The sequence below is a fragment of the Vigna unguiculata genome, chromosome 10 (assembly GCF_037176805.1).
Source record: "Vigna unguiculata cultivar grain cowpea cultivar isolate G323 ecotype 2 chromosome 10, ASM3717680v1, whole genome shotgun sequence".
NCBI lineage: Eukaryota > Viridiplantae > Streptophyta > Magnoliopsida > Fabales > Fabaceae > Vigna > Vigna unguiculata.
Genome location: NC_140801.1, coordinates 53,176,711 through 53,187,763, shown reverse-complemented (window position 1 = coordinate 53,187,763; position 11,053 = coordinate 53,176,711). Strand labels below are relative to the sequence as shown.

Genomic DNA, 11,053 nt, shown 5'->3' with positions numbered 1-11,053 from the left:
TTATTATACATCAGTATATTTTAAGAGCACAACAAAAATGATAATATTAATAATTTAATAGAATAGTTAAAAAGTAACAAAAAAAAGGTGAAATAGAATTGTTTGATTGCAATGTTTCATAGTCTTTGTCCTAAGCTATGGTGCCATGCCACTTTATTTTCATTAAACTCTTGTCTCATTGTGTTTGCAACAACCAATTCATGATTTCTCATTCTTAGTTAGAAAAAGAAATGCAGCATTAATGACTACATTTTAATATATCATTTGACTTCAACCTTTATAAATCTTTTTAAGATTAAATATATTTTTTTTTCTAAATTATTATAAAAATATATACTATTATGTTAACAAGTAAATTTAGTTTTAACTTAACTTTTTAAAACCTAACTATTTGTTGTATTTATATATTATAATATTTTTTTCTCATGTCTTGATATAGATTTTTAATGAAAAAAATATACTTTAGAAAGCTAAAAATTGTAGTTGTAGTCTATAAAAGAAAAAACCTAATAAATAGTGAAAGTTTGTAGGATTGAACATATTGGATAGTTGGCACTTAACATGACACCAAACTCTGTACCTCATTTCACAAAATCATTCATTGGCACCACATTTTGGTTCGCCAACTTTCATAAAATCCTTCGCTGCCAACACATTTTTTAATCAACAATACCATAATCATTTTAATTAAAATTCACTTTCAAATTTAAGTGCAAAGCCATATTTTTAAATTATTTACTATATAACTATTTGTAAAATGCCTAGTGTTTAAAGAACAAAAAAATGCTTTTGGTTCGGTCTTAAATTAAAATAGTGAAGAAATAAACTTAATTTTGAAAGTCACGTCGTTACTCAACAGAGACAAAACTAATTTATAATAACAAGGTACAAATTTTATTTTGTTGATTTTGTAAGTTTAAGTTAAATTTAAAGTTGATTTCTTAATATAATCAAAATCAAGAATTTAAGATCATTATAGCAAATTTTGTTGTTTAATAAGTTTATTATTTCACTCGTTATAAGGTCGTTTCATTATTTATAACATCGCTCTTGAATCACTATTAATATCTAGTTTCACATTAGAAATATATATGTTTCAGACACGAAAAAGATGCGTTAAAAATCTCACATCAATTAGAGGTAATATCAATTTATAATAATAAATAAATATAAATCTTTTTTACAAACTCATTTTGTAAGGTTAACTTTGTAAGACTCCACCTTATTTTCATTTATTCTTCACAAAGTTAAACTCATAATTTCTTCTCTTGTACTCTTAAACAAAATTTTAAAATAATTAAAAATGTTTTCTTTAAGCTAAACAGTATAGAGTTAAAGATTTATTCAAAATATCATTTAAATCATAAAAATCTTACTCAAAACTTGTGTTCCTCTCAACATTTACTCATTATTTAAAGGAATAATCAAAGACAATATGGGTGTTTATTCTCTAAGGACAAATTGAATTCTCTATTAGGAAATGGAGGACAAGTTCATCTGAAGAAAGATATACTTTTATCAGTATTCCAGAATTAAAAGATAAAAATGAAAAAAAAAAATCAAGGCAAACTAAATTTACAATTTATGTAAAAACTAAGGAATTATCTTCCAATCAAATAAACACTGTGATGCCTGCAGGCAGCAGGGTTAGGTAGCTGTTGAGATCAGAAGAAGAACATTCTGAAAGCTTCAACAACTTTCTCAGGCCTGTCAAAGATTCAAAAGGGTATATTCTTAGTATGTTGAAAAAAATATTTCCCTATTTAATGCTATGTCAAAGTTGTTTACCAGTCCTCTTGTGGCATGTGACCTGCTCCTTCTATCAATTTCAGCTGAATTTGTGATGGATTTCCATTCTTAAACTGCTCTGCTACAGACTGAGGCAAGTATTTGTCTGATAATCCCCAAGCAACAAGAATTGGTTTATCCCATCTGTAATCAAATTACAAACCCTAGTTATCAATGCAAGTTTAGGGTAAGATTTTGATTTTCATATCTCTTCCCACAAATTAGAGTTGTCATTCTACACACATGCATAACAAACAATGAATATGCTGAAAAATGAATGGAGTTATAAGGTGAGTTAGTGATAAAGTTGAAAGAAAGGCGAGAGAGATCATGGATTCAACTTGTCTCATAATATTTGAGAGTTATAAGATTTGTTTGATGGGTTTGGAAAAAAAGGCGAAAGAGTTGTGAGTTTAACTTCATCCACTGATAACATACTAACAACTGACATTTGCTGATAAATAGTTTTAGATAAATAGTTTTAGAGGATTCAAATTAATAGTGTATACTACATACTATATATGTCAGATTAAAAATGTTTCAATCTCCCAACATGCTAAAAAGTAAACTTGATTATTGTCTGAGAGTTACTGTTGCCACCCAGATGTTTAGTGTTGGGTTTTATATATTTTTCATATATATGGTTTATGGTCATGGTTATATATATTTTATATCATATGGTTATAATCATTGAGAGATTGTGATTTCATATGGTTATATGATATTAGTCTTACACATATAAGACATTTGACACCACTTTTACCCCAAAACCTTAAAGCAATGGTGTTATGGGTCTTTATTCTTATATAGTGTTTAACTTTATCTTTTCTATCTAATGTAGGACTTTGACTCACACTTGGACTATTTCCAACATTTAGTTCCCCCGCTTCTTTCATCAAGAAGAACTAATCAATTCCAAAATAATGATAATAACGAAGCATGAAATTAATATACCTCTCAGTTGCAAATCCTTCTGCTATTTGATTGAAAGTACCTTTGAAGTTAGCTTTTCTTGCAGCTTCAAGTAGTGCTGAAACCCAACATCAGAAACTTGGTTGTTACTAAAACTAAGTCAGCAAAATTAGTTTTACTTATGTTCATTACATAAATTTATAGTTAATAAACCATGGTTTTTCTAGTGACTGAACTGAATATATATATATATATATATCAGGTATAAATATAATCATTTTTCATGAACATCACTCTGAACTTGGCACAAAGTAACTTTTCTTCACTTCCTGCATATAATATAACATATCTATCGGTTTTATAAACAATTTCCTTAAAATTTAATTACAAGCAGAAAATTTGAGACCACCAAAGTGATGATGTCTTGTCTGTCACTAACCAAATCCAGGTCCACTGCTTTTCAAATAAGGTAGCCTGTACACGTCAGCCTTTTCATTTTTTAGAACGTAACTGCAAAATAGACAATCTATAAGAACAAGATCCTTAAAAAATTTTAGTTTGAGGAAGTGTTATTTCCTTAATTCACATTTTGATGCTTTAACAAGAAAGATGTTTGCACCAGTGGGTTACTGAAAACAACAATGAGTAAGCTCAATGCTGCTCCTGCACTAAAATTGCAGGACTTCACAGTCTTTGAACAATGCATTATATGAAGGACAAGGAGGTTTTCATAAGTGAAACACTTACCACATAAGGTGGTGCTAAAGCCTAGTATGATTCTGGTTTAATGGATGTGCGAAATTGTTCGTTTATATTCCTAATTAAGCTAAGTTAATTTGTTTACTTCTATCTGTGAAAAACTATACAAGATATTTTCAGCACTTTGGAAATGGCATAGTAAGTTGCAGTTTACAGCTTCAACTTATAAAATTACCAGGCAATAGTCATGTACAATTTTTGGATACATACGGGCTACCTCCTTCAATAAACCGCTCAGCGATGATAGCATTCTGGCTTGTAAATTCACCATACAGAGGAATTCTAGAAACGAAAGAAAAAACATCAATGGAGTTATTATAGTATATGAATCAAGATCAAACAGCCAACATGTCACAAAAAGACAAAACAGCATTAGTATCAGCTCTGCATTGTGACATGTAGAACATATTTATGGCTAAACCACGTCATTCATTGGTAAAAACTGTCATGAAATACTCTAATTTTTTAGCTCCATTGATAAGGTACTATTCATTGATAAGAATAGGAATAAGGTTGTTCTTTAGTTGAAGAAATACTCAGTTACTAGAACATTTGGAAGTGAAGACAGTGCTCCATAGCCTTCAAGTGATTGAAATTTTAGAGATAAATCTACAGAACATTTGCATAGATTTAGCCGAGAAGTTCAGTTATACATTCATTGGTACTGTAAGAAATAAACCTTAGCTTCTGAAAAAGTCCAGGAATGGAAGATGAATCTGTTAATGGACTGTTCAGTATTGCTAGCTTTGATATCTTGCTTGAGTTCTTCAGGGCCCAAGTTAGTCCATAGGAACCTACAAGAAATCCCTTGAGGAGAATTACGAACATATGTTAGACACAGTATTTAGTAAGGAGTTCACAAAACTAAAATGCAACTAGAATATACATCTACTTTTAAGAGAAGCATTCCATCTTTATGTAAATGTATCACATCGTTTTAGAAAATTTTGAATGCAAAATATGCTACTAACTGCAGATTGTATTATTCATTCTTTAGGTACCTGAACAACTAGGAAAAAGGGGGATTTGACCTCTAACACCTCAAGCAGTTTATCCAATGCATCGTGGAACTCCTTTTCTATGAGAAATGAAAGAAATGCATTAATGAGGTTTCTGCAGGAAAAACTGCTTATGATATATAAGATGTTTTCATCACAAAACCTGTGTAATCAAAACCATATCCTGGCTGCGGTTTGTCACTGAAACCAAATCCTATCCAGTCTGGTGCAAAGCAATGGAACCCTGAATCTGACAACTGTTTTAAGAGGAAGAAAATTTAAAACAGAGAAAATTTAAACAGATTTAATCATAAGATAATGAAAAACATGCAATGAAGGTAAAGTGACAGTGTAAAATCAAGAACAAGTAATGCTCAAAGTTACTCATAATCTGGAGAAAGAAGGGAACAATAAGTACTTCAAATTATTGCATTAGTTACATGGTAACAGCTGACACTAACAGCACACAGTTCATTATTGGCTACTGGGGTTGAAGAGTTCAAGGATTTTGAAAAGGACAAAATATACAATTGCTTGTGTTGATCTATGCTCCAATCAAAAATTAAGTTTAACCTCGTTACAGTGATGAAACTCTAATTCTGACCGAAGACCTCCACAGAAAACACAACAATTTTTAAATTTTGTCCTTCTGAGATATGAGAGGCTCAAAATCATTCATTCTGATGAGAAGATCATGTTTGATTGCATACAAAATAGAAGTAGCATGAAAACCTGAGACATAACAACTCGGTAGCTAAAAGATTGTGTAGGAGCACCATGAAGAAAGACAATTGTTCCTCTTCTGCTACTAGCTGACCCTGCAAAATAAGACAAGGAAAAAAAAAATCCAAAAAGCGAGCATTTTCCATACATTTCTTAAACTTGAAAATGGAAAATCAGAAACCAATTCCTCAGCTAAGAAACAAACAGTACCAGTTTCTCGCACAAACCATCTTAACTTGCCAGATTTAACGTATGACCCATATTCCTTGCCCTTGTCTTCTGTCCTCTAGCAAAACAAAAACTATTACTACATTCCCACTCAGTGAAAACCAGCATCACTGATCAATCAAACATTAATAGTTGAAGAAGCATCATCAAGTCATGCACAAACAACACAAAGTCTTCAATGTTATATATCAGGAATCAAAGGAAGTAGAAGGAGAAAAGAAAGATTGGTACATAAAGCATTTGGCCAACGTTGCCATCTTCAGCAGGGCTCTCAGGCAATTGAATAGCACTGCGGCTTGAAGCGTTGTCAGTGACAAACCCAAAAGGGTTGAATGCTGAGGCTTCTTTGTCCTCGGATTCACCCTTCTCTGTAGAGCTAGCTCTCACTGTAACACTTCTTGTGGGTGTTATTCTTCTTTTACAGCAGTATGTGGTGGAAGAAATGGCAAGGTTGAGAGTGGGAGAAAACATGGCAGAAAAAACCATTGTTGGGAGAGGTGACTTAACGGTTCAAAGTGAACATAACATAACCAACGATTCTAGCCAAAACTTTTTTGTTTGATATTTATCTTTTCTTGGTTGCTTCATAAATTGCGGTTGATGTCCCCACTTCAACGTAGTCCTCATATATTTCCACCTAAGATGTGGCATATAGTGAGAACTGGTAAGAACACACCACGTGTGATTGCATTTTTTTTTTATACTTATTAAACTAAAAATAACAATTCACACAATAGTTTTCGTAAAGAAAATATTAAAAAGCTGCGTGAATAAGGACAAAATGGTATAAAATATGTACAAATGTGTAACGTTGTATATGTAAGTCATCCGTAACAAAGCATTTATCATGTCAATGGTAACAAAGATAATAAGCACTTGTATACATAATAGTTAATAAAACCATTTGATTCAAAATTGTAACATCATTAATATGTTCAAGTTAACTTATTGAGAGTCACAACATTAAATGGGTTAGTTTCTGGCTTAATGAGTTCAAAATACTTGTGACAGGAAAAAAATAAAGTGACACGAGCTGACAATTGATATTTGCAACCTTGATCAACTTCTATTTGAAATTTTCCTTACCATTTTCTTGTGAACGGTAATAAAAAAATACATTTTAAGTCTAACTCAACTTTAAAAAAAACTTATAAGATATAATTTACATTTATTTATATATTCTAAAATGATTTTATCTTTAGTCAAACCTAATTATATAAGTTTGATATACATATTTAAAAAGTAATTTAATTGTGACAGTAAACATATTTTCCCACAGAATGTGCAGGTGGTGTCAAGTTTCTATAATTATATAATGGAGATAAAAATTGACATGACTTGAGCACAAAAGTATATAATGTATATTTCTATGTCAATGTGAGAACTTCACAACTTAGTAGGCTTGTATTGTGGCTACTCTTCTGGATCTTCTTGTTAAAATGTTCACCAGAAATTATTACATGAACATGAACCATTCCTGAAATGATGGAATCTGGTTTTATCTCTAATTATTAGTTCCCTGTTGTAAGCTTCTGAAACCAGCTTTGCCATCTGGTGACAATCCACACACATTCTAAGGTTCTTAACTATTCTTATAGTAACTCCAGGGCCTGAACTAATGAGGGCATAGGCAATAGCCAACTTCTCACTATGCCGGTAAAGTGCAGTCTCCTTATCCTCCTCCCCAAGATCAAGGAAAACCTCTGATGTATCAGGTGAATAACCTGCTTTAATCAAGTCCTGCATCATGTTTTCTAACTTTTCATATATATATTTAGATTGAGGATGTGACTGGTCCCCAGCAACAAATTCATAAACATTGCCATTCAACTCCATCAAACTGCAACCTGGTGTTTTCTTGATTCCCCTCTCCATCATCATTTTCCTCACCTCACGCAGGTTTTCCCATCTCTTGCAGGCAGCATATATATTACATAACAAGACATAAACAGCCCCATTTTCAGGCTCTAGCTCAAGAATTTGTTTAGCTGCCATTTCTGCTAGATGCACATTTTTGTGTACTCTACAAGCGCCAAGAAGTGATCCCCAAACAATTGAATTTGGTTTCACAGGCATATTCACTATGACCTCAATGGCTTCTTCTAAATGCCCAGCACGACCAAGGAGATCAACCATGCATCCATAATGTGTCACATTAGGTTTAATTCCATGTTGCATGGTCATGGCAGTGAAAAAACCTTTTCCTTTCTCTACCATGCCTGCATGTGTGCATGCACACAGGACCCCAATATAGGTTATCTCGTCTGGTGTAACTGAAGCCTCTATCATACTTGAAAACATGGCAAGAGCTTCTTCACCATGGCCATTAATGGCAAGGCCAAGTATCATCGCTGTCCAGGTAAATTTGTCTTTCTGAAGCATTTCCTTGAATACTGTTTTTGCTTTTCCAACATTCCCACATTTAAAGTACATGTCTATCAGAGCATTCCCGACAAAAGTATCATTTTTTATACTGTTTTTGTCAATGTAAGTCTTCACCCATTCCCCTAGCTCGAGTGCTCCCAGATGAGCACAAGCCGTTAGAATGCTTACCATGGTGAACTCGTCAGGTTTCACATTTGACATTTGCATCTCACGGAAGAGTGCTAAAACCTCTATGAAACGGTTCATTCTGAGGTAGCCATCAATCATAGCAGTCCAGGAAACATAATCTCTCTCTGGCATTTGATCAAAATACTTCCGAGCTAAATCAATTTGACCGACATTGGCAAACCCAGTAACAATACAAGTCCAAGAAATAACATCTCGAGCCTTCATATTGTCAAAAACACCTTGTGCAGCATCCATTTCTCCACAAGATGCAAACATATCGATCAAAGCATTTTCCAATATGAGATTAGGTTCAACAGTACCTTCCTTAATATACTTAAAAATGTTCTTGCCCTCATCAAAATCCTTCAATTTAGAGAATGCAGAAAGCATCAATACTAGTGTAACTGAATTGGGCGACACTCCTCTCTTCTCCATCTCAATAAAAAGCTTCTTTGATTTCTTAAATTGCTTAACTCTGTTATACCCGGATAGCATTATATTCCAGGTAACTACTTCCCACGCATCACCCTTATAGAAAACCTTGTAAGCCAAATCCACAAGCCCACACAAGGAAAACATATGTATGAAAGCCTTTTGAACAAACAAATTAGAATCAAATCCATGCTTCACTGCATGGTTAAGTAACACTTTCCCATGCTGCAAAGCCATGTCACTGTTAAATCCCTTCAACAAGAAGGGAAATGTATAACGGTCAGGCATGATGCTATTGGCCAGCATTAATAGATACATGGAAACTCCATTCTCAGGACGGTTGATCCTAGAATACCCCTTGATCATGGTATTCCAAATGAACACAGTTGGGTGCGGGATTGTGTCAAACACCTGACGGGCATAGTCCATATCCCCTGATTGATGAGCACAACAGAAGGCTATGACTCTATTTTGAAATAAAGGGTCTGAAGAGAGACCAATTTTGAGAATGTGGCAGTGAATTTGCTTTAGCTGGTATGTGGACTTGCACCTCTCAAGCAAAGAGATTGGAGATTCTCCAAAGCAGTTTGAAGAACACACAACAGTAGCAAGAGTGCTACAGATCACTCTATTGGGGAACCAAGAAAATGGAAATTTGAATGTTGCAAGTGAAAAAAACAAGGGAGTTGACAAAGATAACATGGAGAACATGTCATCTCACTCAAGTGCATATCTAGGATCAATGTGACAAGTATCTATTCATGTTTTGTGGTCACTAAAAGTTTGAAAATTTAAGTACAAGTTTAAGTCTTACCTAAAATAAAAATGAAAAGAAATGAAAATTACATAGAAAAAGAAAGACTTACTCTAAAAATTGAGTTGGAAATAATGATATTAGATTCATGTCTGATTGGTAATTACCACTTCAATTCTATAACAAAAAGATAATAGATAATCACACTTCCAATGCAAGGAGCAAGATTCTATGAAAGCTTCTCAAGATACAATTATTTTTGGACAATTCATCGTACAATTTAGTATTTTTTTTTCATTAGCTTAAATAACTTTTTAGTTTTTTGTGATACTTTTCTTAGATAGATAATAAAAAGATTGTTTTTTGTCTTCTATAAAAAATAAAAAACTAGTTTTGCTTTGACTCGAGTTGTTTACTTACCCAAGTTAAGTGATTTAGTTAGTACTCGTATGATATGTAAGTGATTCATTAGGATTAATTATTGTTATGTACTTTTCTTATTATAATTTCTTTTATTTTAGTGTCTCATAATAGTTTTATTTGTATTTGTATCTCAATTTATTATTAGTTCTTTGTAAAAGTTTTATTTTTATTTTGATCATCGATATTATTTGAATAGTGTGTTATTTGGTAAGCGATCAAATAGATAATAAGTAGAACTAAGATGTGTTATTTTAAATTGTTTTATTTTGAAGGAAGAAAATCAGTTAATATCATGCAAATACTTTTTATTTTCTTCCGATATGATTTATATATATATATATATATATATATATATATCGTCCAGATTTCCTAAAAATCCAATACTTATTTGATGATAAAACTCAAAAAAGTTGTATATCTAACACCCTTGAATAATTATAGAGGGTTTTTAAAATCCTGTCTTCTCTGGATTTCACCCTTAAATAGAGAAAAATGAAAATAATAATAATAATAAGGGACACAAACCTAAGACAAATATACACGTGTTAATTCTAGGTAATTATTGATATAGTCACATGAGGGACAGTGTATACTTAAAATATCTCAATATGCAATAGAGAAGAAAATCGTTTCTCTTTAAAGAAAATAAAAATGGACAAAAATAATTGAGGACTAAAAGCAAAAATCTATGATTTTATTAGATACTAAAAGAAAAAATAAATAAATACATGTCTGAGTCCTATTTTATTGCTAACATGTCATCACCTAATAAACAACTAATCATTTTTTATAATCTTTTATTTAACTTTTATATGATAGTTTCGAATGAAAAAAAGTTAATATTATTTTGTTAAAGAATAAAAAAATTAATATCATATATTAAATGCACAAAAAAGTATACCGGTTTAAAAATCCATTATATGAATACCAATTTACTAATAATATAAAAAGTAAAAGTAATAATACCAATTTTGAACTCATATATTCAAGATATTGATATTTTAATATATATATCTATATCTATATATATATATATATATATATATATATATATATATATATATATATATATATATATTATCTATCTATATATATAGATATATATATCTATCTATATATATATATAGATAGATATGAGTTCAAAATATTTATCTTTGATTTACAAGATACTTCACTTTCTAGTGGTTCATCACTTCGCTAACAGAAAATTACTAATAAAAATAAACAACCCTGTTAACGGAAAAATAAAATTACCAATAAAAATCTTCTACTCTCTTAATTTAATATAATTGTTTTTGTCTCAAAAAATATGTACAAAAATCAATCTTCTAAACAAAAATAATTACTTTTTTTATTCCTTTAAAAAACTTGCAAAAGCTAATTCTAAAAAAACCCTTATTAATCTCCTATTTTCCACTCCATTACGATCCAAGGAAAGGATAATTTGTCCACCTTGCCACTCATTCTACCAATTTCATTGCTC

The 11,053-nt window shown here is 31.4% G+C and overlaps 2 protein-coding genes across 2 annotated transcripts; both read right to left on the bottom strand.

Moving 5' to 3' along the window:
* Nucleotides 1-1,498: 1,498 nt before the first annotated feature.
* Nucleotides 1,499-5,957, bottom strand: LOC114166306 (alpha/beta-Hydrolases superfamily protein). The gene is made up of 11 exons (XM_028051020.2): nucleotides 5,640-5,957; nucleotides 5,391-5,466; nucleotides 5,190-5,275; nucleotides 4,621-4,714; nucleotides 4,461-4,537; nucleotides 4,139-4,266; nucleotides 3,670-3,741; nucleotides 3,140-3,210; nucleotides 2,743-2,818; nucleotides 1,789-1,932; nucleotides 1,499-1,707 (listed from the first exon to the last, which is right to left on the bottom strand). The coding sequence occupies exons 1-11, from the start codon at nucleotides 5,892-5,894 to the stop codon at nucleotides 1,665-1,667; spliced, it is 1,122 nt and encodes a 373-aa protein (XP_027906821.1). The 5' UTR covers nucleotides 5,895-5,957; the 3' UTR covers nucleotides 1,499-1,664.
* A 714-nt stretch (nucleotides 5,958-6,671) lies between these two features.
* On the bottom strand, nucleotides 6,672-9,290 carry LOC114167430 (Pentatricopeptide repeat (PPR) superfamily protein). The gene has a single exon (XM_028052518.2). It carries the CDS (start codon nucleotides 9,102-9,104, stop codon nucleotides 6,852-6,854), a length of 2,253 nt encoding a protein of 750 aa, XP_027908319.2. The 5' UTR covers nucleotides 9,105-9,290; the 3' UTR covers nucleotides 6,672-6,851.
* Nucleotides 9,291-11,053: the final 1,763 nt, after the last annotated feature.

Bases quoted from the DNA above. Each gene is read 5' to 3' on its own strand.
- LOC114166306 (XM_028051020.2), bottom strand. From the start codon at position 5,894: ATGGTTTTTTCTGCCATGTTTTCTCCCACTCTCAACCTTGCCATTTCT. The intron at 4,538-4,620 runs GTTTTGTGATGA...CATTTCTCATAG, and splicing joins ATATGGTTTTGATTACACAG to AAAAGGAGTTCCACGATGCA. The intron at 3,742-4,138 runs GTTTATTTCTTA...TTTCGTTTCTAG, and splicing joins GGACTTTTTCAGAAGCTAAG to AATTCCTCTGTATGGTGAAT.
- LOC114167430 (XM_028052518.2), bottom strand. From the start codon at position 9,104: ATGTTCTCCATGTTATCTTTGTCAACTCCCTTGTTTTTTTCACTTGCA.